The sequence below is a fragment of the Octodon degus genome, unplaced genomic scaffold (genome assembly GCF_000260255.1).
Source record: "Octodon degus isolate 3935 unplaced genomic scaffold, OctDeg1.0 scaffold00023, whole genome shotgun sequence".
Classification (NCBI taxonomy): domain Eukaryota; kingdom Metazoa; phylum Chordata; class Mammalia; order Rodentia; family Octodontidae; genus Octodon; species Octodon degus.
Genome location: NW_004524599.1, coordinates 17533155 through 17560671, shown reverse-complemented (window position 1 = coordinate 17560671; position 27517 = coordinate 17533155). Strand labels below are relative to the sequence as shown.

At 46.9% G+C, this 27517-nt stretch overlaps 1 protein-coding gene across 1 annotated transcript in view; it reads right to left on the bottom strand.

The window, feature by feature from the left end:
• Nucleotides 1-389: 389 nt before the first annotated feature.
• Nucleotides 390-27517, bottom strand: part of Gmds (GDP-mannose 4,6-dehydratase) — a 577953-nt gene continuing 550825 nt past the window's right edge. The window contains exons 10-11 of the mRNA XM_004628408.3: nucleotides 836-904; nucleotides 390-712 (exon numbers count right to left, since the gene is read on the bottom strand). Of these exons, the coding sequence (XP_004628465.1) occupies nucleotides 650-712; nucleotides 836-904 (132 nt within the window). The 3' untranslated portion in view covers nucleotides 390-649. The remainder of the gene's footprint in view (nucleotides 713-835; nucleotides 905-27517) is intronic.

Genomic DNA, 27517 nt, shown 5'->3' with positions numbered 1-27517 from the left:
ATCGGAAGTGTAGGAGGTGGTGCAGTGCTGACGGAGAGGCTGGAGGGCAAACCGTGGGAGGAAGGACACCTGCCGGGCCAGGAGGGAGGGCTGGCCCCAGGATATGCTCACCTGCTGGCCTGCTCACCAGGGCTTCTGAGTGTCGGGCACAGGGCTCTAACTAGTCAGTAGGGAGCAGAGGGGACACTGCCCTGCAGAACTGTGGTGTCCCTGGAGGGGAAAGGGATGTCCCTCAGAGAGCAGGAGAAGGCTCAGCCTTCAGAGCTCCTCCAGTAGGGCTTTGGCAGAAGGGAGCAGACTCATCCTGAGGAGCCCACCCTGCTGTTTCTGTTGGGGGCATGGCAGCTGCTTTTATAACTTGGAGAAAACAGTGACAGTGACTCTTACTGCTAGTCATAGAAAGATCATTTTTAATAAGAAAAGAGAAAAAAATTTGAAGGCCCCAAAATTTGTCCAAGTGACATAATTTCAAGTAAAGTGAGTATGCGATTACAACGTCTTGATTCACAAAGCCATTCAGAGGAGGTTTCATCCCCAGAAGTGAGAGTCTGAAGGCGAAGCCTGCACCGTAGAGTCCCGGCTGCTACAAACTTCGGCGGGCTTGGCTCAGCCGGCCGCGCAAAGGGGCGAGGAGTCTGAGGCGCGGCGCTCAAGCGGTGGGGTTGGTCCTCATGAGCTCCACGTCGGCCTGAACCATCTCCCGCACCAGCTCCTGCAGACAGGGTGCGATGGGCGGAGCTCGGCCACAGCCCAGGTGACAGCGGCCCTGTGCCCCCGCCCCGCCCGTCCCGCCCCGCCCGCCACCCAGCGCCCGCGCCGGGGAAGGGACACTCACGTCAAAAGCCACCCGCGGCTTCCAGTTCAGCTTCTGCTTGGCTTTGGTGCAGTCTCCCTGCAGAAAGTCCTAGGAAAGGAGAGGCAGGCGTGGGTCTGGCGGCCACTGTGCCGTTGTAGCCACAAGCCCCTTTGCGCGGGGGGACTCCCTGTGACGTCCATCGGGGCTTGGGTGCAGAGCCGGGTGCTCCAGGACCGCGATGGCGACCTGTCCCGAACCCTCGCCGCCCCCTGGCGCCCTGCACGGCCTCCATGGTTCTGCGACTTTTCCAATCATCGGGCGCTAGGGACGCTGCTGTGAGAACTGCTTGCATCACTGGAGCCGAATCCCGCCAGTGCCTCCTGCCCACGGTCTCAAGGCGGCTCTGCTCTCACCGGACCACGGCCACCACCACGAGGGGCGAGGGACACTGAGCTCGGCGGCGGGGAGCTCTCTCGGACACAGTGAAGGCAGCGCGCAGGGGCGTGCACACACACACACATGCACGCACGCACACACACATGCACACGCGCGCGGGGGAGAGTGCTCCTAAACCGAAACCTGAGTTCCGCCGGTCCGTAATGCAGGCGCCGAGGTCCTGCCTGAGCTCTCCGCGTCCGTCCCCAGGGGAAGCGCTGACCTCGACCCACGGCCCCACTGGCGAGTTAGGACCCGACCCGTGGTTCTGAATTCCTTCTCGGGCCCTGCAGCTCTCTGAGTCGGCCCCAGGGCCTTGTCCAAGCGGAGGCGCCCAGGGCTTCGGCCGGCCGCGCCCCCCTTTACCCGGGAGACCAAGGGCAAGATCCACCTTCTGGCCCCACGGCTGTTTCTTTATCATAGTTCTCTGCGGGCTGGGCACAGAGCCCGCCGTGAGGGCTTTGAGACAGCTGCGAGCGCACAGGAAAGAAAGGGAGATGGTAGGAGCAGGGGACGCGGCGCTGCCACCTCCGGAGCGGGAGGGACTGGAGGGATGAGGACGCCGCCAGGCGCCTTCCTTGGGCAGGCAGCGGGACGTGGGTGCCTTGCAGCAGGGGGCGGAGGGTGGGGGGAGGAAGGCTGAGCAGGAAGCCTCCCTTTGGGTGTAAGAGCCTCTCTTTCAGGGACAAGGACAACCTAATCCAGCAGCTCAAGCTCAGGTAACTGGTCTCCAGGAGGCCCCCAAAGCGGCAGTTGGGGGGTTCTGTCCTAGACTCACCCTGTGAAGGTGGAGCTGGGGCGGATCCACCCGGGGCACCACCTCCACAGCCCAGCCTGGCACCAGGCGCCTGAATTCGCCTCTGCTCCAGCCGAGGACGAGGAGGCAGGGCGTCTGCTTGCCAGCCCACCTTCGCTTCTTAGCTTCAGAGGAACATCTCTCAGGCTTCACGTTTCACAATAGCCCAAGCACCCATTTCCTCCCCAGAGTATAAAACAAGCCCCTTCTGCCAGTTTTAGAGCCCAAACAGATTCCTCCGGAAAGGTAGGATCACAAATTAGTAATTAGCACGGTGCCCTAGGAGCTGCCAGCTAAGTGGGAAAACAAACCGAGTAATTTATTTCTCTTTCCTTTCCCTAAGCAAACGTGAAGGTCCTCCCACAATGCTCCTCTTTCAGTAGAGGACTCACACGAAGTGCTCGCTCTCTGTCCCTGGAGGAAGCTGAGCAGTGTGGCGTCCTGAAGCAGCCTCCCCTCAGCCCTACAGCAGCTCCCTGCACAAAGCAGCATGCCCATCGTTCAGTCAGGTCACTTGCTGTCACTCTGTGCTGCAGAGGGTGCAGTTCATGGCTGTGAACTCAGAGTGAGCGAAACCCCAAAACCCAGTTTGGTTTTGAATGATGTCAGTAGGCTTGGGAAAGGGAGCTTTGTATTGTAATTATGTTTCTTGTAGTTTTCTACAAGTAGCTCATAATATAAAAACAACCAGGAAACTGCAACTGAGGAAAAAGAGAAATGGCTTTCTGCAGCTTAGAAACAAATGGTGCTAGCATGCACTGTGAAAGCATTTCACGGAAACCCGAGCAGGCCCAGTTGGACTTCTCATGTGAGTTTTGAGCCTCACACCTGCCCCGCAGTGGAGCAGCTCCTTTAACCCTCCGCCAAGGCTATGTGTCCCTGAGACCTTGACAAGAGGAGCCATCAGGACAGCAGGCGGCTTGCGCCAGCCACCCCAAGGTGACATGTGGACAGTCCACGTGCCACTGTCCAGGCGGGCCTGTGTTTGTTTCTGCTTTTGTTTGCAGTGCTGAGGATGAGTCCAGGGCTGCCACACACCAGCAAGTGCTCCCCCACCTAGATGTGCCCACCCCTAACCATCTTGTAAGGAGCAACTAAGGGTGTCCCACCTGTTTGTACCTAGCCCTTCTGGGTGGAATATCTTTATTTCTTTTGTACCTGGAATTGAACTCAGGACCTTGTGTTTGCCAGGCAGGCATTTATGCCACTGAGCTATCTCTCCAGTCCTTTAGGGGGGAATGTCTTGTTTTGACTGCAGGGTCACCTACAGAGAAGCTCACAGCTACCTGCTAGGCTGCCAGGTGGCCCTGGAGCCTCTGCTATTCACAGCATCCTCTGGCCTGCAGAGACATCAGAGCTGTGCGGGCTGTGCTCTCAGTGAAAGCCAAGAAAGGCAAGGTGTGGGGAACACGGTCCCGGGGAGCAGGGTGTGTAAGGCCACAGCACGTGCTGCTTTTGTATTCAGCTCTTTTCAAAGCTTTTCAACTTCCGTATCCCGCACACCTGGGTCTTGACCAGTTCCTAAGGACAAGAGAAAGGAGGGGCGTACCTGTTTCTCCCTTCACTGCAGGTACTTTGGCTCCTTCTTTATTTGTAGGCTTACAGCCATATAGGACAGCAGGGCAGAAGCTGAATTAAAGTGATGATTTTATGTACAGTTTCCAGAAAGGACTCTGCACTGGGTGGTCTGGAGTCTTTCTGGAAAAAAAAGACTCAAAAACCTCTGAGAAGAATTTAGAGCATTTCTATGTGACTATGACATTTCCTGAACCCTGGCTTCTGGTGTCTTCACTGTTTTCATTGCTATTCCTTAGGTGAGCTATACAGTTTCAGTATGCAATTTATTATTGTCAAATTCAATTAGGTTTAACTGAGCATTTTACAGCAGCAAAACAGCGTGAGCCTTTCCCCTTTGTTTCCTCCCTTTTCCGCGAACTCTGCACTGCTGTTTATTTACCTGCGTTCTCAGGCAGGAGCTCGCTGTGGCATCGAGGCCCAGACCCGAAGGGCTCAGCACTCTGCTCCGTGCCCAGCGGTGCCCGGCACAGGCATGTTTTGCTGCAGGGATTTTTCAGGCTTTCCTGGCTCATATCCTTGTCATAGTGAATGGATAAAGCACCAGACCACATCCTGGAAAAGTCATTAAGCCAGGTCCTGAGGCCACAGCAGTTAACGGAAAATGCAGAGAGGGAGCCTTGCACCATGCCCTTATCCCTGCCTCGCTACAGAGCCCATCCTGCAGTCTCTTGGATCCTTTCATCCCCTCAACAGAACAGCTCAGCTTTGAATTACACGCTGCCCGCTTTCCTGCCTCCAATCTTATGTGGATTGTTCTCCAACACTCTAAGTCCCCTTGTCCCCTCCCCTAAAGCCACTATGGACAATGCTATGTAGTAAGTTCACCATGTCGTGTGGGGTGACTGCCAAACTCATAATCTCATTCTTTTTTCTTTTTACTGAGCTTGCTTTGAGAAAATTTTAGTATTTAAGCTTGAAAAAGAATATTTAGCTTGTACTGCATTGGATGACACGTTCCACAACAGGTTGGCTGGGAAGGTTTTCAAAGATCATCTGTGCAAGAGGAGAGACACTTCAAGAAGTAGCTCTTTTGGCAGGAGGTTGTTAAATTGCTAATGTCCATAGAGAAAGAAATCAATGCCAAAGTGCTATAGATCAGGGGACGGTGCAGAGATGGGATGTTACTAAGGAAATCCAGACTGATGGAAACCGGGTTAAACATCTCCAGGAATTTAAGTCATGGAGCCAAGAGTGGCACAAACTATATTTAGCTTTTCCTCCCATTTCTCTTAGAAAAGCAAGGAAACAGCAGAGAGCCCATGAGTTAGGCCTTGGTCTAACTTCATGCTAGCGGAGAAGAGGGGAGCTCTACTTGTGGCAGTGCCTTTTCTGGGAAGCAGGCAGCTGAAGCCAACCCCAGCAGCACAAGCTTGGGCAGAAGCTCTGGAGTCACACCACCCAGCCAGTCCTGCGACGCAGCACTCTCGGCAAGGCTTCAAAGAGCAAGTTGGTGACACGGGTCTCCTGCCTGGCAGCGTCGGCTCTGCTCACCCTTTCCTCTGAGCAGGAAGCAGTGAGTGGTGGCAGGCGGAACCGGAGGAGGCTGCGCCTCTCCCTTCCCCTTTATTGCTGTGTATCAGCATAAATTGGAGTTGAAGCCAGGCCTCTCCTTTAATGACAAGGAGCGATAAGAGACAAGAAGAAAACAGTAGGCTGTCTGTCTGCTCAGGAAATGGGCTCAGGGGGACTGTCCATCAGCAGGACTGCCAGGCCTCCACCAGCCTCAGGGAAACCGAGTCAGTCAGCACAGGCTCCAGCGAGCAGAGACATGCCGTGTGCAGCCCTGCACAAGGGCCCTGGGCTCAGCCACCCACCCAGGGCCCTCGCTGTCCCCTCCCCTCCATGGGGGTGGCTTCCACCGTGAGCACCATTAGCCGTGAGTTGACAGGCTGGGCTCCCGGAAGCCTCCAGGCTCTTTAGCCCCTTACGTGGTCCCATAGTTTAGGGAGGGGGCTGCTTAATTGGTCAAATTTGTGATTTGGGCCCCGCAGCTGTGAAGACCTGGAAGTCCAGGAAAGGCAGTGTGCCCATCTGCACACATGCCAGGGCACTGAGGGAAGCAGCAGCATGGCCAGGAGAGTTCAAAGAAAGCACCCACCTGTCCACACAGCAGCGGTGCTTAAGTGAGAATCATTTATTTGACAGAGGAAGAGCTTATTTTGGGCATATACAGTGCAGCCTATATAGCGATACACCTTTTTCTTTTAATAATAGATTAAGAAGGGGAATGTACTTGGGCAAGAAGGGCTGTCCAGGCCACAGACCGTAGAATCCCAGGCAGCTGCCAGTATCCAGGGGCTTGACACGCACAGATTCAGCCTCCTGCAGATGCACGCTATTGGGGAAAAGCTGTCTGTGCCGAAAGTGTACGATTCTGTCTTGTCAGCATTCCTTAATCGATGCAGCGTAACTGTTCTTTAGAGTCCACACTGTGTCAAGTGGTAGGAGTCCCCTGGACATGGCTGCGCGACCTACTGGAGCATGTCAATCACTGTACATGCCCACACAGATATTTTATATCAGGACCTTAAGCATCTGCAGATTTGGTGGTAGTGATGGTGGGATCCTGGAAGGAGTCCCCTGAGGACACCCAGAGGCAACTCTTGGGTGAATGTGGGCTTGGAATTTATTAACTGTCTTTTAAACAGGGTCATGCAAAGTCTTCTGGGGAAAGCCCTTCCAGACCAACATGCCTGAGACACAGCCACAAATGTCCCTCTACAGTCACAGGTACCTTGCCACGTAGGCCACCTGGGTGGCAGCATCTCTCCCAGGAAGCAGGCTGGCGTTTCCCGGGCTGCCTGCTCATGGCCGGCCTGTGGCCTTGGCTAGGGAGGAAGAGCAGCCCTGTCCCCAGCAGTGCAGCACAGGTGCCACCGGAGCTGGCCAGCATGCCTCTGAAGCTGTGCATGCCTGGAGCTCCCTGCCTGCAGGTCAATGTTGAGCAGGTTGCGCCAAGTACGAGGAGCACTGAGACTCGGCCCCACCCAGGCTCACAGGCACAATAGGGTAGCACAGCCCTCTGCTGCTGCTCAAAGTCTACAACTGCAATGGAAGAAGTAACATCTTCCCTCAGCTCTGCCTCTTGACCCTGGGGCCTGAGTAGTGGCAACCCAGGGAAGCTGCAGGAGGGGGCTAACTGGAGCCCCTGCTTCTGATTCCGCCTCTGACCCTCACTCACTCAGCCAGCCGAGGCGAGCAGGATGGGTGGGAGGGTGCGGGTGGCTGACGCACAGCTGTAATGCAGGGCCCGTTTAATGAAAGGGAGATAAGATTGTGGGTGACCTCAGCACTCAGTCTTCAGAGTCAGCACTGTCCTTAAGCTCGGAAATGACTGGTTAGTGTTAGGAACTGGACCCTAGTTGTAAAGATCTACCCTTGCTGGAAGGAGGTGGCACAAGCCCCGAGGAAAGGAGATAAAGCACCTTTAAGTGGGCTGATTAGGGGCTGCTGTGACCTAATTAGCGAGCGGCACTCTGAGACAAGGCTACGGCAGCTTTTCTTCTGCTGCACGGTACTTTCTGCTCTCTAAGCACTTCAGAGGCTTCAGCTAATTAAACCTGAGGACAATCACACTGGAGATGCAATTCAGGAGATCCTGTATCTATTTCAGGTGCCGGTTCCCTAGAGATGAAAGTTTTCTGTACAAAGTATCTTGGAGCTAACAGCCACACTGTGTCACCTGGCTGATCTGTAGCCTACACCTCCACACCTGGGCTCAGGAAGGCGGCCTCGGCCACAGGGCACCTGTGCTGCATGAGGCACAGGTGATTTTGCTCAAGCTTGTTTTTCTACCTCCCACTGTTCTAGAGTGCCAAGATCGCTAAAGAATGCACACTCCCCTACAACAGAGATGGCTGAGTGTTTCCCCCGTTGAGGGGTCTCCCAATTTATATCATGTATTGAAGTCCTTCAACTCAAAAACTTCCCTCCAACAATTCATTCATTCAGACAGGAATGACAAAACAAGATCATCAAAATGTACAACTATGAGTTCAACATTCACTCTCTTAGTAATTTCTTCAGAAACTTAGGACTAACCAGGAAACTGACCATATCGAAATTATTGCTGCTTCTGGGGGCTTTTTGAGGAAAAATTAAGACAACTATGCTGATACTTGTAAGTTTCATGAGAAGCACAGAGAGAAGATGAGCATAAAAAAGAATCCTGAGGTTCTGTGGTCTTATTTACCTATTCAGCTGGCTTCTAACTCCTGTAGCTAGGAGAGAGCTTGGCCCTCTCTCGGGGTGCAGCAGATGCTGCCTGAGGCTACCGACTGTCATGAGAGGAACAGAATCCTAGTCCAGAATTCGTCTGTAGAGATATATAAGCCAAATAACTTGATTAAGTCATAAAGCCACCTAGTGGTAGGGTTCTTGACTAAAAGGCAGGGTTCTGGTTCTTAGTCTGGCAATCACAATGCTCAAACGACAAGCCCCCTTGCAGAAGGCCACGCTAGCTGTACACTGTGCACCACGTCATCTGGGTAGAAGGCCATCTCTACGTAACACTCTCTCCAGTGTGGGAACTCCAGCACGGCCCAAGGAGCAGGCTGACAGGCTCAATGTGTGCAAGGCTTCAGAGCAGGCCAACTCCCCTGTGGGGACAGAAATGAGGTCAGTAGCTATGGAAAGCACTGACCGTGAGGGTGTAGGGGGCTCTGGGGGTGATGGAGAAGAGTGGGACTAACAGGACCGGTCTAGCCACATGGTCAGCGCCTGCGCGTTTCACTGCATGTACATAGTATTTCCATGGAAATATGCTCAGATGCCACCAGTACCACAGAGGTACACTGGAGATGCCTGCAATCACAGCATGGTGTCTCTACCTACTGATTCTTAACATCTTCCAGCTTTGGGTTTTCAGATCTGTAAAATAGGGGTGGGGACGCTGCCTACCCTGCAGTATGGCTGTGAAGACTCAACATTATACATGAAATGCGCCTCCTACCACTTCCCTCCCTTCCTCTTTCCTTGCTCTTGGTGCTGGCGACAGAACCCAGGGCCCCCACCATGCTAGGCCAGCGCTCTACCCCTATGCTGCAGCCTGGCCCCAAGTCCTACTTGAGATCCTCTTCTACATGGTTGTAGCCACAGTATGTCTTCTTCTTTTCTCCAATTATTGGACATATTTCCCAACTCTTGACTGTCACCAGACAGCAAGTGCTTCAGGCGCTGGGTAGCACCTGTAGCCAAGGCCAGGCTCTGGCTGTTCTATGATCACATTCCACTGGGCAGGGACAGCAAAGGTCACAGGGGCATGGGTGAGTGTTGTGGGGAGCAGGAGTGGAGGAGCAGCCCTGGCTGGGATGGTATTTGGGGACATCTGAGTGGCGAGAGGGGCTTACGAGGAGGGGCTAGGTGAGAGGTTTCAGGGCTACCACAGGTGTAGAGGGCAGGCCACGCGTACTGGGGTCCCTGTCACAGGCACAGGGCTTTCTCTGCAGAAGCCCTATGTCAGAAGCTGTATTCTCTGAGCCACACCTACTTGGACCAGTTAAAATGCTGAAGGACTTGGCTGGATGGAGGCCAAGGTCTCATTTCTTGGACTCAGTGACTTCAGAGCGTCAGACTGACTCCCAGCTCTGTGCACATCTCGGAGGAGTTGGTTTTGTTTGGAAGCCCCAGTTCCTGCACACAGCTGTTCCCCCTACGGATCCACTGCATTTTGCTGGCTTTGGGCTGCAGTTTGAGTGTACCTGGCTGTGCTGCAGAGATTCACACTGGCCCCTGCAGTGGGGGTCAGGATGATACCTCTGCAGGACCAGGGGCTTGGGGACCTGGCTGCGAAAGGCTTCTTGCTGCACCTAGGCTGCAAGAAGAGTCCTGCTCCCCTGGCTGGCCAAGCCACCTTCCCATCAGTACTCAAGAGGGCCAGATGCAGCCTAAAGAGCTACAGTCACAGGTTTATTATCGATATGCGCATGGATGTTGTTTTTCCCCCATCTCTCTATTCATCTGCAGTGAAAAAAAAACTGCTTTGTAAAAACTCAGCTCTTGGGGCTGGCGAGATAGCTCAATGGTCTAAAGCACCTGCTTAGGTAAGCTTAGGCAGGTGCAGGGGACCACGGTTCAATCCCCGGCACCAGATACCCACCAGCCCCGCCCTTAGGGGGCCCAGAAGAACTCCCAGGCTGTGGCTTCAGTGGAGCTGGCCTCTCTCGAAGGTATCACATGAACTCTGAATGCTGGGAGCACTGTGTGAGCGTGATGTTCTACGCATGATCACAGGCATCACGCATTAGCTCCCCTCCAAGGGAACCTCTCATTTCCGAGATTGTACAACACAGACTCTTTCAAAAACAACTTTTGTGAAATCCTGTGACTTGTACTGCTCCACGGGGTGTGCCTGCTGCTTCCAACCTGGACTTGGTGTCAAAGCCTCCTGCAGAGGTCTCTGCCTTCTGCAGGGAGCTGGGTCTCTGTCCTACCTCTGTGTGTGAAAGGACGGCAGGGGACGGCTCACCTCTGCCATGGCCCTCGCCTTGGGACAGGTGCCCCAGGGGTTAAGTCAGTCACATCCACTGTGCCCTATCTAGCACGTCCCACTTTAATCCTCTGGAGGCAGCGGGTGGAAGCCCGAGAGGTGGCCTTTCACATGACATCATAAAAGCCTGATTTATCACCAGCCACCAAACATCTAGAAAATCATAACATCCTTTCAGGAAGACGCAGTAGAAAATAATAGGTGACTTGGATGAGAGTGTCAGGGTGGGGGTGGGGACTCTGGGCATTACACTGTGCAGCACTGGCCTGTGCTCACAGCTCCGGCCGTAATGCTGGGCAGGTGTCCGCACTGCGTGGCCAGATGCAGCAAGGGCATTGTGGCTATGGTCCCAGGACTACGAAAGCAGGGCTTGTTGCATTGCTTGCTCTAGCCCAGGGAAACCAGGGAAACCACTCTACCCCTGGGCTCTGGCCATCTGCTCTTCCCTGCTTTGAGTTAGGCCCTCCTTTAATTGATCAACTATAATCATCACTCATACTGGGATGGAACCAAAAGCGTGCAGTGGAGCACATGCAGCAAGGACCCTGCCCCCAGCCCCAGGCCTGTCTTTAGGAAGATACTCCTGATCCTGACCCTGTCCCTCAAAGCCCTTTTCTGGGGGAGCATGCCCAGGGCGCTTTGCCAGCGTGGCTCCATTCCCAAGACAGAGGCCTAAGAGATGTGAAGCAGGGCACTCAGTGTCAGGGAGGTGGGGGTGGGTTCCTCCTTCCCCTAATCTGTCCTGGGAATGCCTGTGTCTCCCTGCTGTTGCTCCTGCTCCGGAAGCTGATAAAACCACTCAGCAGGAGCCTCTTCTTCGATACCAATAAGCATAGGAAAGAGGGACGGATAAGGCCAGTTCAGGGATAGGACAGTTCTAGAATTCTGGCCTCATCTACAAAGCTGTGGATGGAGAAAATGGCTCTCTCTCTCTCTCTCTCTCTCTCTCTCTCTCTCTCTCTCTCTTTCTCTCCCTCTTTCCCTCCTACCCTCCCTCCTTCTCCCTCTCCCTCTCTCTCCTCACTGAACACAGGGACTCTACCATCAAGCTATATCCTCAGCCCTTTAAAAATTTTATTTTGACACAGGGTCTGGCTACACTGCCTAGACTCTGCAGGGATTTGCAACTCTCCTGCCTCAGCCTGCTGAGTAGCCAGGATCGCAGGCATGACCCACTGAGCTTGATCCCTTGCTTCCTTTCTTTTGTAGGGTGCTGAGGCCTGGAGATTGAGCCCAGAGCCTTGTGCATGCTAGGTAGCACTTTCCCACTGAGCTATGTCCCCAGCCTTAGTGTTCTTGAGTTTCAGGAAGAGAGACACTGTAAAAGTTTAATCAGACTGAAAAGGGGCTGCTCTGGGTTTGCATGCTGGCAGACCGCGCCCAGGCTGACAGTACTCTCACAGTACTGGGATCCCAGCAGGCGCGCTCCCATAACCCACCTGCGGGGTCAAAGGGTGCAGCAAGTAGGTCCAGCCCCAAAGTCTCTGCCCTCCTAGAAACGCCCCAGAAGGCTGGTGCTGGTGTGGCTGCAGGGAGGGATAGGTCCCCTGTGGCTGGGGAGCTCAGAGCTGGGCCCACACAGCAATGGAAGGGAGGAGCCTACCGCCAAACAGCAGCCCCATCCTATAGCCCTGTCGTCCTGCAAGGCTGACCTCTGACTGGCTCTGTAGCCTGGCGCCAAGGCCTGATGTCCCAGGTTCTGTTCAGGCAACTGGTGTGGTCCTGTGTCACTCCCTGGCTTGGGGACCTGGCTGTATGTTGTGGCCTGTCTTCCACAGTGGTGTAGCAGCTGAGGGCACTTAATGTGAGTCAAGCAGAAGCCAGGCAAGCTATGTGGTCAGCACACAGCCCGAAAGGGCTCCATCTACGGCTGACCCGCACCTGCAGCAGGGCCTGGTAGCTCCATAGCCAGCCCTGGGGTGCCCTAGTGCTGTTGCAGAGGAACTGAATGAGGTTCAGGGGACACAGTGCTGGTCCCTCTGGGAGTTTTGCAGCAGGTACCTGTGCGACCTGTGGCCCTGGGCAAACATCATCCCAACTACAGAAAAAGAGGGGAAGGAACCTCACTATGTAGGCCATCATCCCATGGCCTGACCCATGCAGGGCCAGGGAGCAACTGCTAAGGGGGCTGTGAGTGAGGCTCCTTCTCCAGGGGGCCATGGCTCAGGACAGGGTTGAGACCGGGGTCCTTCAGGGGCAGAGATAGCAGCATGTACTGGTCGGGCACTCTTGCGCTATGTGGCAGACATGCTGCGCCCCACGGTGCTTAACCTGCCCTCCCAGTCATGCCACATGCAGGTAAGGAAATCATGTGCCCACAGCTTGTGAAGTGGACACTGCCCCTCTTTGGCAGTGCCTGGACCGGTCCAGCAGTCCAGATGGTACTTGAGAAGGACTCCCTCAGGGTCTCCACTCTTGCTGAAAACTGTGCGAAAGCCACTCAGCCCCGTGCAGGGGCTCTGACTGAGACAGAGTGTGTACCCAGGAAAGAACTTGGTAAAGACAGAGCTGGAAGGAACAGCACATGCTTTCACTCCACAGAGCAGGCCCCGCTTGCCTCACGGAGATCCTGGCAGACACCGAGGCGGGCCCTGGAGAGAGACGAAGCCGCCAACAGCACGAGCTTGCTCAGGCTGCTGCAGTGCTCGAGGGAGAAGCTTGACACAGCCTGGCATTTGCAGAGCAAAGGCGCTTGTCTCCGGCTACATGTGGACAGCTTTATAGAGGGAAGCTTGGCAGGACGGAAACCATCTTTGATCTGATTGCTATGACGAAGGCAACCTTGTCAGAAAGAACTCCCAGTTCCTCACGAGCCGTCAGAGTCCGTGAGGATCCTGGACCTGGTGGGCAGCTGGGCCCAGGCCACGAGGCCGTGCGCACGTGCCTGGACTCGAGGCACGCAGCGCCGACGCTCCAGGGCCACGCACTGCTAAGGGGCTGCCTATGGCAGATGAGCTTGGGGGCAGATTATTCCAGAAACTACTGCTTTGGAAGATCACAAGCAATACTAAGAAGTGCTCGGTGCGGGAACTCTGGAGCTCGGGAGAGCCCCGAAGCAGGATGCTGAGTCCTTGAGAACACCAGTTTCTCTGAGAAGCCTTCAACTCTCAGCACTAAGGGAACAGCCAGATGCATATTTATGGAACCAGCATGGTGGAGACTAAGAGAAGTGCAGCTACCTTCTGGGCTGTGCAGCTTTTCAGTCTGCAGAGAAAAGGAGACCACAGTGCTAAGGTCTGCACACCTGGGTACGCGGTCTGGAGAATGCGAGACAGTCAGACTTTGGACAAATCTACTCTGTACTGGAATTGAGCTAGTCAGAGTTCAGAAAGCAAGGTAAGCCTTATATTATGCCTATGGTGCTGCAGTAGTGACCTATGTGGTACACGTCATCAGAAGATGGAGAAATCTAGGTTTCACTGACTTTAGCAATGTTTATTCCTTCATGCACTGGATCACCACAGACCCCTGACCACAGGGCTCATGGTCAGTGACAGAGGCAAAGAGGCAGAGGGCAATAGCTGGCATGTGCCATGCATGGGCGGATGACTGAGAGGAGGCAAGAGAGCCGGAGGGAGGGGCAGATTTGGCATGAGTGCAGGACAGAGTTTCGTAGAGGGCCGTGGGGGAGGAGAGGGTGTGTCGCAGGAGCCGCAGTGGTGCCCAGTGTTAAGCAGGCCTCCGAGGACCTGCAGAAATGAGTAATGGATGACCTGGTCAACATTTTTCCCTCAAGAAAAGGGGATGGAGGTGGGGACTCAGGAAATGCTTCCCAGAATAAACATTCCCTGAGATGGGCTGTGAGAAACCAGCCCGAGGCAAGAAGGCTAAGAGCCAGGGTGAAGCCATCTGGATACAGAAAGGGAAATCCAAGGTTCCAGATGGTTCCAGGAGCCTTCCAGGAATGGCACTGGGGTCTGCAGTGTGGCCTAGGGGCTAGTGGACCCCTCCTCTCTGGCCAGACGCAGACCCCAAGTGAAAGCATCAGCACCTGTTCGGCATGACTTTGGCATCTGATCTAAGTGGAAGCCCAGTTCTGCCACTTGCCTTCTGGGTAAGCAGGGCCTCAGTCCTGTCATTTACAAGCATATTGCTTTGTATGTACATATGATAAGCAGGAGGGAGCTCGTGGGGGTTGGTGACCAGCAGGTGCTCATTAGCAGATACTGTCTTGTATACAGCTGATGGCTCTGCCAGGGCCTAGGGACTCAGTAGGTCTCTCCAGTCTAGTTCTACAATGTCAGTACCAATGCTCCCCTAGGAATCCTTCATTCCAAGTAACACGAAGCCCCTCCTCTCATGCAGAATCCCAAGTGCCAGCAACATACTTCTAGCCCATTTGTTCAAATTGTCCTCAGGGGCCCAAAGTCAAAAAGCCCACCAACTGACAGACACATTCTCAGGAGAGGCCAAAGTCTGGAATGGAAGATTCTGCTTGGATTACCTTAAATTTCCTGAGCATACTGGACAACCTTACTGGGTGGCATGGGGCCACACAAACGACTATGAAACAACCAACCTGACCAAAGAGGAGGCCAACACCTCAGAGAGGTAACCATGGAAGAGTCAGCTGCTTGAGGGAGACATAACTAATGGCCCAGCAGTGCTAGTCCAAGAAAAGCACATGCCGGTGTAAACTGAGTAAACAAACAAACAAAAAACCCAGGGAACAATGTTACCTTGAGGGTTACTACTTCTTCACAGTGGGATAGAGAAAATAAGATGGAGAAAAAAGTCCAGTGCAGCTCCTCTCGTATTGCCAGAGTGTTCCACCAGGTGCTGTTTGGGGAAGGGGTTGGTGGTGTTGGACTGAGCCATAGAACACCTAGGTTACAGCTTCACCCTGGGACTGATTTGTTCCTATAGTGACTGGGTGACGGACAGCCATGGGAGACAGATTTGTGAGACAGTGAGGCCTAGACAGAGGTCCCCAAAGATTGCCTGAGAAATTCAAGCTCAGGCCAGGAAAAAATATGGGACCTGCACTCTGTGGGGGAGGACTGATTCACGGGTTCTGGCTGCTGAGGGGGCTGGGTATGGAGGTGACGGCGTTGAGTCCAGCAGTCTGCTTGTGCTCCTGCCGTTTCCTACATCCAGAGGCCAGCAGTCTGACCACTTCGCATGCCCAAACCAGAGCTGATGTGTCCAGACTGTTGCCGCAGACTGGAGCTAGACACAGGGCACCACACAAACCTCCAGGCTACACAGAGGGGCAGGGAGGAGTGTGCCTTGCTGGATTCCAGACTGCAGTGTTCAGAAGAAAACTACTCATTTAGAAAGGGATTTGTTTCTCTTCTTCTGGCCCATTTTCCCCTGTCAACTGGGGATTACTATATTTATCATTATTATTATTTGGTGGTGTTTGTAGTTTTATCTCCCATTCTCTGCCCACTTTTTGTTACTACATTTCTGTTGGATTAGGTTCTCCTTTTTTCCACTTTCTTTCCTTCCTCCCTCTCTTTTGATTTCTTTTATTGTTTTTTCTTTTTTCTCTAGTTTACTGTCCATTTTTTATTATTTGTCATTTCCTTGTTAGTTTTTTTTTAACTGTTATTTAATACTACCAACTTCTGTTTACTCCTTAATATGATTCTTAATTCAATTTTATCATTTTCTTCCCATTCTCCATTGCTTAATTGCTTTGAATTTTAAGAATTGTACTTTTTTCACCCTCCCATTCCCTGCAACTTCTATCCTTACTAGTAATTGTAATTGATAAGTTTTGTGAATCTCAAGATGGTTAATTATATCTTACTATGTTTGAATACTGTTCTATCTTTTTATGTATTTGGTACAGGGTCTGCAGGGTCTCATTATGTAGATCAGACTCGTAGGGATTCTCTTGTTCTCGGCCTCCCAATCACTGGGACTACAGGCCTGTGTACTGCCACACTCAGTCTCAATTGCCCACTGTCTCAGTGCACCCCTGGGGCGGGGCCAGCATGACATGCTGGGGATCAAACCCTGGCTGCTACACTCTGCCTAAGCAGGTGGTTTAGTCTGCTGAGCTATCTGGCTGGCCCTAGTTCTATTATTAATGAAGGTAACATTGTTCTATTGAGTATTTACTATAGATCGATATCTGATTTTTCTTAAATATGTAGTATAATGATAAATCTCTTTTGTACAGATAAAGGTGGTGCATTATTGGCTTTTAAGGTTTGCCAATATTCAATTTGTGTTTGATGTTATTATTGTTGCTGATTTTACTACTTTGACCAAGGGGACATAGTTGTGGCTATCAACTGGCTTTCTCTACATGGCCGTATCTCAGTTGCCGTGGGTTGTAAACAGTACTGCTGCCCATTTCTGAAGAACTAGGTGCTGGGCCAGTTAAGTGGCAACTTCTTCCAAATAAAGGCAGATGCTTGGATTCTGAGACAGAGGCAAAGGCCAACAGCTCGCCAGGTGGAGGAGACATCTCTGAAAAGGAGACATTAATTTAAAAGGTTTCCATATAAGCACTACAATCAATTCACAAATCTCAGCAGAGAAAACTAACAAAGAAACAGAAAAATAGAAGCATGAAGAAACAAAGCAATCAACTACCACAAAAAGTTCTCAACTCTCCCAAAGTACATTTGGGGTCATTGACTAGGAAGAAATCAAAATAGTGCCTGCCTGAGCAAGCTTAGACATAGCACAGAGACCACGGCTTGATCCCCAGCACCATTTGCCGTGACAGCCCTGGCCCAGGGTGGGCTGAGCCAGCCACGAAAAAAAACAAAACAAAACAAAAACAAACAAACAAAAAACAACAACAACAAAAAAAACCAGACAGGAGTTCATTAAAAGTTCCCAACAGAAATCCAGGAGACTGAAAATACTACTGCAAGCATGAGCAGCAGAAGTGGCTAATGTGAGGGCTGGGTCAGTGCAGAAGGCAAGGCTATCGTTGGTGACCACTCAACGAGAGGCACCTTGAAAATAAGAGAACATGAAAAATGGATCCAACAGCTGAGAGATGATGTAAACAAGACTAATATGGGATTAATTGGAATTAATAAAAGAATCAGAAGATTGTACAAAGAGCCTTAAAAAAACTGTTCACAGAATAGCAGAAAGATTTCCAAATAAGAAAGAAAAATTAACATACACATGAATCAGGCATACAGAAATCCAAATAGCCATGACCAGAAAAGAACTACCTCAAGAGAGATCATAGTCAAAGTACCAGAAGTCCAACAGAAGAACAGAATCTTAAAAGGCATCACTTATAGGGTTCTTCTTTCCTTTTTGTGGAAGCGGGGATTGAACTCAGGCCCTTGCACTTGCCAGGGAAGCACTTATTCCACTGCGCTATCTCCTCGACCCTGGCATCACTTATAAGGAAAAATCCATCATCAGAATTATATCAGCAGACTTCTCAACAAAAACCTTAAAGTCAAGGAGATCATGAATCAAAGGGTTTCATCTTTCAAATGCAGACTGATATTTACTGCAACATTATCTTTCAAAATTGAGAGAGAAATAAGATATTTCTATGATAAAAAGCACTCAAAGAAATTTATGACCACAAAACCCTTCTCCAGTGTTGGTGGGAGTGTAGACTAGTACAACCACCACGGAATCTCCACCACAGAGATCCCTCAAAAATCTAGGATTGGAGATCTCATTCAACCCAGCTATTCTTCTCCTGGGTATTTTTCCAAAAGAACTAAAAACATCATACCATAGTGATATTTGTGCACCCATGTTTATAGCAGCACAATTTGTCATAGCTAAATCTTGGAAAAATGCCCCTCTAATGAGGAATGGATAAAAAAATGTGGCATTTCTACACAATGGAGTATTGCTCAGCTACAAAAAAGGATAAACTTGAGGTTTTCATAGGTAAATGGATGTAACTAAAAGCCATACTTGCAAGTCAAATAAATCACACTTGCATGTGCAAACATCATATTGTCTTGCTAGTGTGAGAACCTGAAAGAGTAAATAAAATTTAAAATGTACAATGGATACTGTGAAAGGGAAAGAATCTGTTTCAAGACAAGGAAAAACTGGGATGAGGAAAAGGACAGAAGAAAAAAGAGGCAAGGTGAAAAATACACACACGCGCGTGCGCACACACACACACACACACATTTATGTATATATACAGGATAGCTTGGATAATTGCAGTGCTGATTTCTGCGGGGCTGTTGAAAGGAGCAGTTAATGTTTAATTTTTTTTTTTGCTTTCCCTTTTAAATTTCTTATAACTTTTGGTCAATTTTGCATGCTTATATTTTGCAATCTGAACAACAATTTTTTTTTTTTTCAGAACCAGGGATTGAAGTCAGGCCCTTGTGCTTGCCAGGGAAGTGCTTATTCCACTGAGCCATCTTCCCAGCCCATGAACAACTAATTTGAAGACATTATACAAGATAATAGCCATTGTTGAATTCTTATTTTGTTTAGTGAATTCTGTATTATTTCTAATGCTTTTTAAAAACATTTTTATTCTCTGAAAACATTTTCAAAAAGAAATTTATGATCATTAAACTAATACTTGAAAAATTCTCAAAAATATTCTAGAAAGAAACAATGAAACTAACCTTGCCAAAAAGCCCAATATAATACATGCACTAGGAAGAGCAAGCAATCAAGTAGAAGGGAAAGAAGCAATCATCAGCAGAAAAATAATAAAATAGCAGGAATAAGTCAATTAGTTAAAACCATCAATGTGAATGGTCTCAATTTGTCAATGAAAAGACACAGATTAGCACAATGGATCAAAAAATAAGACCCAGAGCTGGGGAGATAGCTTGGCGATCTAAGCGCCTGCCTCGCAAATGCAAGGTCACAAGTTCGATCCCTGGTACTGCATGCTGTGCCACTTCCCAGGACCCCGGGTACGCCATGCCAGCCACTGAAACTGGGTGTGGTAGAACATGCCTGTAATCCCAGTGCTGGGAAGCCTGAGACAGGCCATCACTACTAATCTGAGCTGTGTAACAAGATCCTGTGCCAAATAAATACATAAATAAATAAATAGTATTAAAAAGAAATAAAACTCAACAATACACTGTATACAAGAAACACATCTAATCCAAAGAGAAGTTCTTAGATAGATGGAAAACATTATTCAATGCTATGGGAACCTGAAAAGAAGCAAGAATATCTATCCTTTTTCAGATAAACTTGACTTTGAGCCTAAACTAATTGGAAGAAGAAAATGTCACTATATATTGGTTAAGGGAACCATTAAATAGGAAAAGGTAATATTTATAAACATATATGCACCAAACAATGGTGCATCAAAGCTCATAAAACCATCAGTTTATTGGAAAAATAAAAGCTGAATTATACTGGAGGACTTCAATACCCCTTTATAACAATTAGATCAAATAAAAAAATATATACAAAGAAATATTAGAGTTTGAACAAACCTTTCAAAAAATAAGACTTCATAGATATACACAGAACATTCCACCAAACAATAGAATAAAAATCAATTCAAGAGCACATGGAACTTTCTTTAAAACAGGCTGATGATTGAATGCCTATGTCAATATGAGTAAAAGAAGTTGAGTTAAATTACCTCAGCAATTCCACACACTAGTGTGTGGAAAGCCCACCATGGTAGTTGTCACTTGGATGATATAAAGGGGAAATGAAGAAGGATGAATCTGCTTCTGTTTCTTCAGAGGAGCTCCACACTTTACCTTCACCTTAGATATCATCTCCTGGCTCTCAGTTGCACATTCTTCATCTTTCAGCACAGAACATTTAGCCTCCTGATTGAGACTAATAAAGGACACTGCAGCAAGCTTCAAATCTTTAACTGGATCCTTCAGATCCAGTTCTTCCTGTATGTAGTCTGAACCTCTGCACTTTTCCATATCTGACTCTATGGGTGGCCACTGTAAGCCAATCTTGTAAATTCTCTATGTCTTGTAAGTGTACATATCTTGTGTTATATCTGTTTTTCTAGTAAATACTGACTGATACATATTTTAGTACCAGAAGTGGGGTTGTTGCTGTGGCTGTACCTGACCATGTACTTCAGAAGCCTTCAAGACTGGATTGTGGGAAGGGAAATAGTTATGAAAAGTTTGGAAATGATAACTGAAAAAGTAGAGCTGGAATGTCTGAGGCTGTACTCTATGGGAGATTCTAGTCAAAGCTCAGAAATGATGCTGTTAAACACCAGGTTCAGGAGGTTTCTGATATGAAGGACTGCACTGGCTGTTGGACTCCAGGTGATGTATACTATGGGTTGGCAGAAAGTTTGCTTGCATTTTGCTGCTGTCTAGAAACTTTGCCTGAGAATGAGGTTAAGGGTAGCAGACTAATTAGTTGTGCTAATTTCAAGACAGTGGAATGCTGAGACAGTGGAATGGCTACTCTTGGAGGCTTTTAGCCAGAAGTACATCGAGAATGTAGATCAGGGGCCGGGGAAATAGCTCCATAGAATAAGGGCTTGCCTGGCAAGCACAAGGTCCTGAGTTCAATCCCCGGTACCGGAAAAAAAAAAAAAAAGAAAAAAAGAATGTAGACCAAAGAGCCAATCAGAATTATTTAAAATACTTTGATTTTGTCTAGAAGAGAGACTCCAGTAAAGTTGCAGCCTGTAAAGATGGAATAGAGGAGAAACTGACCACTGAAAACACTAGCAAGTAAAAGCCAAATATTTCAGAAAGGTACACTAAAAAAGATGGTGGGAGAAATCACAAGGTCTAGCAGGATGCCACACTTTGCAGTCTAAAAATTGCAAAAGTGAAATACTTTGCTTTGAAATGAGAGCCCCAGAACACCATGTTCCAAGATGGTGGAAGCCTAGAGAATATGTCTTGAGGACTGGGTTCAAAGAGCTCTGAGATCTAGGAATTTATCCCTACAACCAACAGAGAAGGAACCCAGATCCATTCCTACTGCTACTGCACCAGCCGGCAGCAGGCTTTGGCAATACACATGTGGTGCTGGTTTTAGATGAATGCACACTGTAAGAGCTGTGGGGCCAGAAAGGCCTCTATCCAGATTTCACAAGAAGGCATGGGAGGAAAGGTTTATTTAGTTTATAGTTAGTGGAGGTTTCAGTCGATACTTGGCTGGCTGTAAGGCAGAGCGGTACATGGCAGAGGGCAGCCATTCATAGTGGCAGAAAACAGCAAAGAGCAAAGGGAGGAACAGCAGCTGTGGCTGCTAGCAAGCCTCTCTCCCTTCCTTCTATTTGTATGTAGATTATCTGCTCCAGGGCTGGTGGAGCACTCACAGCCATACTCCCAGCATTGGATCCTGAATTAACCACAAACTCTAGAAGCCTTCTCATGACTGTGTCTTCGTTTGGGAGACACAAACCATAACTAGAGACTCCAGATGTTTGGAGAAGCCAGGAATGTGGATTGTCTGAGAAACACTGCAAGGATGGAACAGATCAAGCCCAAGAAAGAAGCCAGGGGACTATAACCATCTGAAGTGCTAGGGCAGAGCCACCCAAGCCCTCTGTATTCACATCTTGCCACAGATTGCCTCTGAGGCTGGACATGGAACTACAAGACATAATATTGCCTTGGTGGATTTTGGACGTGGTTTGGTCCCATTTGTTTGTATCTCTCTATTTTTACCTCTTGGAATGATAATGTTAATCTCGTGTCAGTGAATGTTAGAAGTGTTTAACTTCCTTTTAATTTGTACAGTGGCTTATAGCTAAGGGTTTGCTTTAAATTTCAGAGGAAATTTTAGAATTGGGCTTTTCAATAATGATGAAACTGTTAAGACTTTGGCAACTCTTGTGGATAGAACAAGTGCCTTTTGCATAAAGGGATGTGCATGAATCTTTGGAGGGCCAGGTGCAGAATGTTATGGCTCAGATAAGGATGTCCCCGCAACTGAAAGCTTTACATGGTCATACGTGGAGCTTTTCAGTGGCTGGATTAAGTGTGCGATTTATTTGTGGCACAATGCTAGGATTAAGAGCACTAGGTTCAAGGGTGGGTGATTACTAATTCAGTCCACTCGTTGGTGTGGCACTGTCTAATCTTGATACCCTCAATCCAATATAAGGGATAAGAAGTATCTTGTCTTGGCCCCTGCTTGCTGCTTTGCTACCTTCTGCCCACCATGAGCTAGTTTTCCCTGCAGTACCTATCTGCCATGACACCCTGCGTAGGAGCCAGCTGATTATGAACTGAAAAGCTCAACAAACTGCGAGCTAGGTAAAATTTTCTACCTTTAACTTTGGGTGTCAGGTATTTTGTCTCAGCAATGAGAAAGTGTCTAAGACACAGACCACATATTAGCAAATAAACCATAATAAATTAAATGCAAAAGAATGGAAATAGTCCTATGTATATTATCAGATCATAGTACAAAGAAACTAAAAATCAATGGTAAAAGAAACTATGGAAATTATGTGAATATATGGAAACTAAATCCTTCTCCACTGCTGGTGGGAATGTAGACTGGTACAACCATTATGGAAATCAGTGTGGAGACACCTTAAAAAACTAGGACTGGAAATCCCATTCAAACTCACTATCCCCCTACTGGGACTTTTCCGGGAGGAACTGAAAAGTCATATCATAGTGATATATGTGCACCTATGTTCATAGCAGCACAAGTTGTGATAGCCAAATCTCGGTAAGAACCAAGATGCCCATCACCTGAGGAATGGATGAAAAAGATGTGGTATTTTTATACAATGGAGTACTACTCAGCTATAAAGAATGATAAACTCAAAGCTTTTATATTTAAGTGGATGCCACTTGAAGATATACTCATAAGTGAAATAAACCAGACCCACATGTGTAAGTATCGAATAGTCTCCTTAGTATAAGAACTCAAAAGAAGAAATAAAAATAGAAAGCTACAGCCCAATTAAAAGGAAAGTGAGATCTTGAGGATTAGACGATGAAGAGAGGGCAAGGAGAAAAGTTAGGAAACATGACAGGGGCCAAGCCATACGTTTATATGCACAAGATGGGTAAGGGAATGATCCTGAGAATCTGCAGCATGTTTTTGAAACTAGCAGTTAATTGGTAGGATTCTCACCCTGACTAACTATATATGCTGATACCTGTGAACTAAGCAACTGCACTGAAGATAACAATGTCTAATACTAGGGCCATGCTTGGAAAGCCTGTCATTCTGTTCTTCTAAATATGTACCTTTTGTCATGGCATACCTATTACTGCTATACTGTCTCTCAAATAAATGTTTGTTTAAAAAAGGAGGGGTAATGAATGAAAATGAGACAAGAAAAAAAAGTCACAGGACTGTCTTGCTACAATGCTGTATATGGTTAGATTTCTAAATTTTTGTGTAAAAATACGTAACTGGTTATTCCTATTTTTTAATTTAATTTTTTCATCATATTTTGTAGGGATTTGAAGTTTAACACATCAATATTTGATGGAAAATACCTGTTCCATGTTATGCCTAAGATGTTTTGATATTCAGACAGATAGGTTATGCTCAACTGCCTATGTTGTAGGGTAATATTAATAAGCTTCTCTTCTGGATGGTTAACAACCTAAGTTCTCTGACCAAAAATTAGAGAAAAAGAAAAGAAAGCCAACATTTTGGTCCTAGCCTTTCAAGGTCAGTGAAGACTCAGGACATAGGAGAACCTGTACTGTAACATTATGTAATCAGTTGTGTCCCAAATTTTCTGATCAAGGAGATTATGGGGCCACAGAGGAAAGTGATCAACGACGTAGAGTGTGCCTAAGGAGAGTCACGTGGAGAGAAAGCATTCTCTCAGGCTTTCACAGAGAGCAAATTGGCCAAGCAATGTCTGTGACTCATCCACATGGCTGACACTGACAAAGGATATACAAAGTGCAGTACAGGGTTACAGGATAAATCCTGAGGGGACTTGACTGACCTTATCAGATACAAAAGTTATATTTCTTGTTATATAGGTCTTGCTTTATCTTGGTCTTAACCATCTAGCAGAAAAGTATAAAAATGAAGTATAAAAAGTAAAGCCATATTAATACACTGAGTTGCAAAAGGTTCAAGTCAACAACTTTCTTTCTTTTTTTGGCAGAACCGGAGATTGAACTCAGGCCCTTGTGCTTGCCAGGCAAGCATCTATTCCACTGAGCCATCCCCCTGGCCAAGTCAACAACTTCTGTCATTGCCAGTCTTACCGAAAACCCACTACTATTATGGACTACTGGACTGTATTGGAATATTTTGCTGAATTCAGGCACTTAAAATATTTAAATGTCAATGGAATATCCTTCTTTAACAAAACTAAACAAAAAGGAGGATACAAATGAACGATCATTTTGTATCTGTATGTTTAAAATAGTTAAGATAGATACACAGCTGCATTCTCTTGGATCATTGAATAGAGAGATTTGTTCTAATAGTGTTTGTGGACAGGATATCATGTCTGCATCCTGTACAATGAATAACGACTAAGACAACAATATGCAATGTATTAATTATTGAAATTGTGCTAGTAATCGGTTTTGAAACTGTTTCATTGCTATTTGTTTCTTTTTTTTTTGTGGCAGAACCAGGGATTGAACTCAGGCCCTTGCGCTTGCCAGGGAAGTGCTTAATCCACTGAGCCATCTTCCTGGTCCCGCTATTTGTTTCTAAATAAAATAATTTTTTAAAAATGAAGGACAATTTTGCATCTGCATATACAAAATAGTTATGATATATATAACTACTTTCTCAATTCAGTGAGAAGAAAGATTTCTACTAATAATGTTTGGACACCATACTATGTCTATCTTGTACTATGAATAACCGCTACAAAGACAACAATATGCAATGTGTAAATTATTGAAATAGTCCTAGTAATTGATTTTGAGACTGTCTCATTGCAATTTTTTCTCAATAAAAAATAATAAAAAATATGGAAACTAAGAACACACAAGTAATCAATGGGTCACAGGAGAAATTGAAGGAAAAATAAGACAGTTCCTAGAATTAAATGGTAACGCTAGTGGAACATACCAAAACTTATTGGGCACAAAGAAGGCAACCCTTAGTGGGAAGATTATAGCTGTGAATTCCCATATCACAAAAACAGAGTGATTCCAAATTAAAAAGCCTAACAATGTACCTCAAAGTCCTAGAGACATAAGGAAAATCCAACACCAGGTCTAGTATCAGAAGGAAATGATAAAGATCAAAGCAAACAATCAATGAAAGAGAGACAAAACACACACATACATAGACATACACATAAAAAATGAATTGAAGAGCTTATTTTTTGAAAGAATAAACAAAATACACCCTTGGACACCAATGAAAAAAGGAAAGAAAAGACAAATCAATGAAATTAGAAATGAAAAAGGTACAATCACAACACACACACTGCTTAAATCTAGACTATTACTACCTATTACTTGACAGAACTGTAAACCAATAAATTGCAGAGCTCAGAAGAAATGGAGAGCTTTCTAGATATATATGAATTGCCAAAACTGGACCAAGATGACTTAAAAATCCTGAATAATCCAATAACAATGAGATTGAAACAGTAATAAAATCCATACCAACTAAGAAAAGCCCAGGACCTGCTGGATTCTTTGCCAAATTCTACAAGAATTTCAGGGAAGACTATGTTTTTTTTTCCTATCTTTTTTTTTCAAAGTTTTATTGATAAACATATAGCAATGAGACAGTTTCAAATCAAATCGAAAGTACAGTTTCAACAAATAATACACTGCATATATTCTTCTTAGTGGTAAATTGCTGTACAAGATGCAGACTTGTCATCCTATTTACAAACACCATTAGAAAAAATCATTCTATTCATTAAGAGAATGCAACTATACATTTATCCCAACCACTTTGAATACACAGATACAAAATGGACATTCATAGTTATACCCCATTTTTTTTTAAAGTTCCGTTATTGAGTATTTTTTTTTCAAAGTTTTACTGATAAACTTTCCTATCTTTTTTGAGACAGGGCTTCACTATGCAGTTCAGGCTGGCCTTAAGCTTACTTTATAGCCCAGGCTGGCCTCAAACTTGCAGTGATCCTCCTGCCTCAGCTTTTTGAGTGCTAAGATTATAGGTGTGCACCATCATGCCCAGCTCTTCAGGAAAGATCTAATTCCAAGCCTTCTCAAACTCTTTAATGAAACTGAAAGGAAAGGAGTGTTCCCAAAGTCATTCCTGGCAGCTGGCATTATCCTGATTCCAAAACCAGACAGAGATCCAACAAAGGGCTGGCCAAATAGCTCAGTGGACTAATGCACTTGCTTAGGAAGGCACAGGGACTAGAGTTCGATCCCTGGTGTGCTGTGCCAGCCCTGACCCCAGGGTGCACTGAGATGGGGTGCACTGAGATGGCAAATGAGACTGGATGTGGTGGTGCATGCCTGTAATCCCAGCGCTAGGGAAGCTGAAAACAGGAGCATCAGTATGAGTTCGATCTATGTAGTGAAACCCTGTAGACCCTGTAGTATAAAAAAAAAAAAATTGAGCCAAAAAACAAAACTAGAGGCCAATCTCTTTAATGAACCTAGATGCACAAATCCTCAGCAAGATATTGGCAGCGATGTATAAATCATCATACATCATAACCAATTAGGCTTCAATCAGAGAAGCAAAGATGGTTTAGTTTATGCAAATCAATAAATGCAGAATCCCATAAACAGAAGCCAGAACAAAAAACACATGATGATCTCAAGAGATGCAGAAAAATCCTTTAACAAAATCCATGGTTCCTCCATGATAAAAATCCTAAAACAAAATAGGTATAGAAGAAGCTGAGTTTGATTCAAGCTGTTTATGGTCCTAACAACATATCAAATGGGTCAAACCTGAAACCATTTCCTCCAAAATCAAGAATAAAAACTAGGCAAGGATGACTCCTTTTTATTCAACATAGTGCTTGAAACATTAGCCAGAGAGAGCATGAAAGAGAAAGAAAGAAATGGATATACAAATGGAAGGAAGAACTCGAATAATCATTATTTGTAGATGATATGAAACCATGTAAATACCCAAAGAACTCTATCAACAAATTCTTAGACTTAATAACCAACTCCAACAATGTAGTAGGATACAAAATCAGCATACCAAAGTCAATGGCATTCTTATACCTAATAATGAACTCACTGAGAAAGAAATTAGGAAAATAACACCATTCAGTAGCATGAAGAAAAATTACATACTTAGGTGTTGATCTGAAAGGAACTGAAAGTCCTCTACAGTGATGAAAGGAGCAAATAATGTTTAATTTTTTTCTCTCTTTAAAGTTTTATGACTTTTTAGAACCAACTGTGTATGCTTATATCTGGTCATCTGAACAACTATTTTGACGACAATAATATGCAACATAACAATCATTGTTGAATTTCTATTATTTTGTTTAGTGAAATTCTGCATTGTTTCTTCTTCTTTTTTTTTTTTTTTTACCATTTTAACTTCTCTCTAAAAATAAAGAAGGAAAATTACATCATTCTGAAAAAGGAGATGAAGATGACATCAGAAAATGGAAAGAGAGTCCCAGCCCAGGCGC